The sequence below is a fragment of the Phalaenopsis equestris genome, unplaced genomic scaffold, assembly GCF_001263595.1.
Source record: "Phalaenopsis equestris unplaced genomic scaffold, ASM126359v1 Scaffold189109, whole genome shotgun sequence".
NCBI classification, from domain to species: Eukaryota; Viridiplantae; Streptophyta; class Magnoliopsida; order Asparagales; family Orchidaceae; genus Phalaenopsis; species Phalaenopsis equestris.
In genome coordinates, this window is record NW_018209058.1 from 1 (window position 1) to 774 (window position 774).

At 45.5% G+C, this 774-nt stretch overlaps 1 protein-coding gene across 1 annotated transcript; it reads left to right on the forward strand.

The window, feature by feature from the left end:
• Positions 1–16: 16 nt before the first annotated feature.
• On the forward strand, positions 17–768 carry LOC110034505 (the record flags this gene model as incomplete). The annotated part of the gene is made up of 2 exons (XM_020738759.1): positions 17–564; positions 676–768. Coding segments are annotated over exons 1-2 (639 nt in total), but the record flags the coding sequence as incomplete, so codon positions are not given.
• Between the last annotated feature and the right edge of the window lie 6 nt (positions 769–774).

Consider the following 774-nt stretch of genomic DNA (forward strand, 5'->3'; position numbering starts at 1 on the left):
GAATCCGGCACGGCTGGCATGGGAAATAGTATCAAGAAGGAAGAACCTTTTATGGGTTCTGATAAAGAGACCATCTTGGTTGCTGATTGTAAAATAAAGAAGGAAGAACCTGATGTAGGCTTAAAGAATGGGGAAGCTATGGATTTTGATCAAGACGAAGGCCCCAAGGAAAGGAAGGAAACATCAGAGGAAAGCTGCGATAATTTCTCCATGATAACGACCGCCCATTATTCTCCTCATCTCAATGCTCGACCAATCAGGGCTATTCCACCGAAGTCTCTAACAATGCCTGTCTCCAATAAGAAATTTCAAGTGGTATTAAGTCCCGACCCATCCGAAATGGCAGAATTTCTTGAAGAACCCGACTGGTTTCTTGTTGGGAAGTCTTATGTGATGGGATTAGCGACAGCCCGTGGGCGGGGAAAGCTGGACTCCAGTGAGATTGTTTACTTCAACTTCCCGAAGATCGCTGACGGTAAGTTGTATGGGAGAAGGGGGGTTAGTTCGAAGGCAGCAGCTGCAAACTCTGAGATTGTCCGCTTCTCAACAAAGCGGTCTGGTGAGGTATGATAGCTATGATCATTCGTCCTTCTCTCTGTTCAGCCATAGAATGATGCTTCTTTACCATTTTCTCTTTTATTTAGTATTCATTTCTTCTTTTTGATTGATTATCAGCTCGGACGACTTCCTCCTGAGTGGTCGCAATGCCTCATTCCCCTCGTGCATTCTTCCAAAGTGAAAGTGCGTGGTCGATGCGCTGTAGCACCTGCTGAA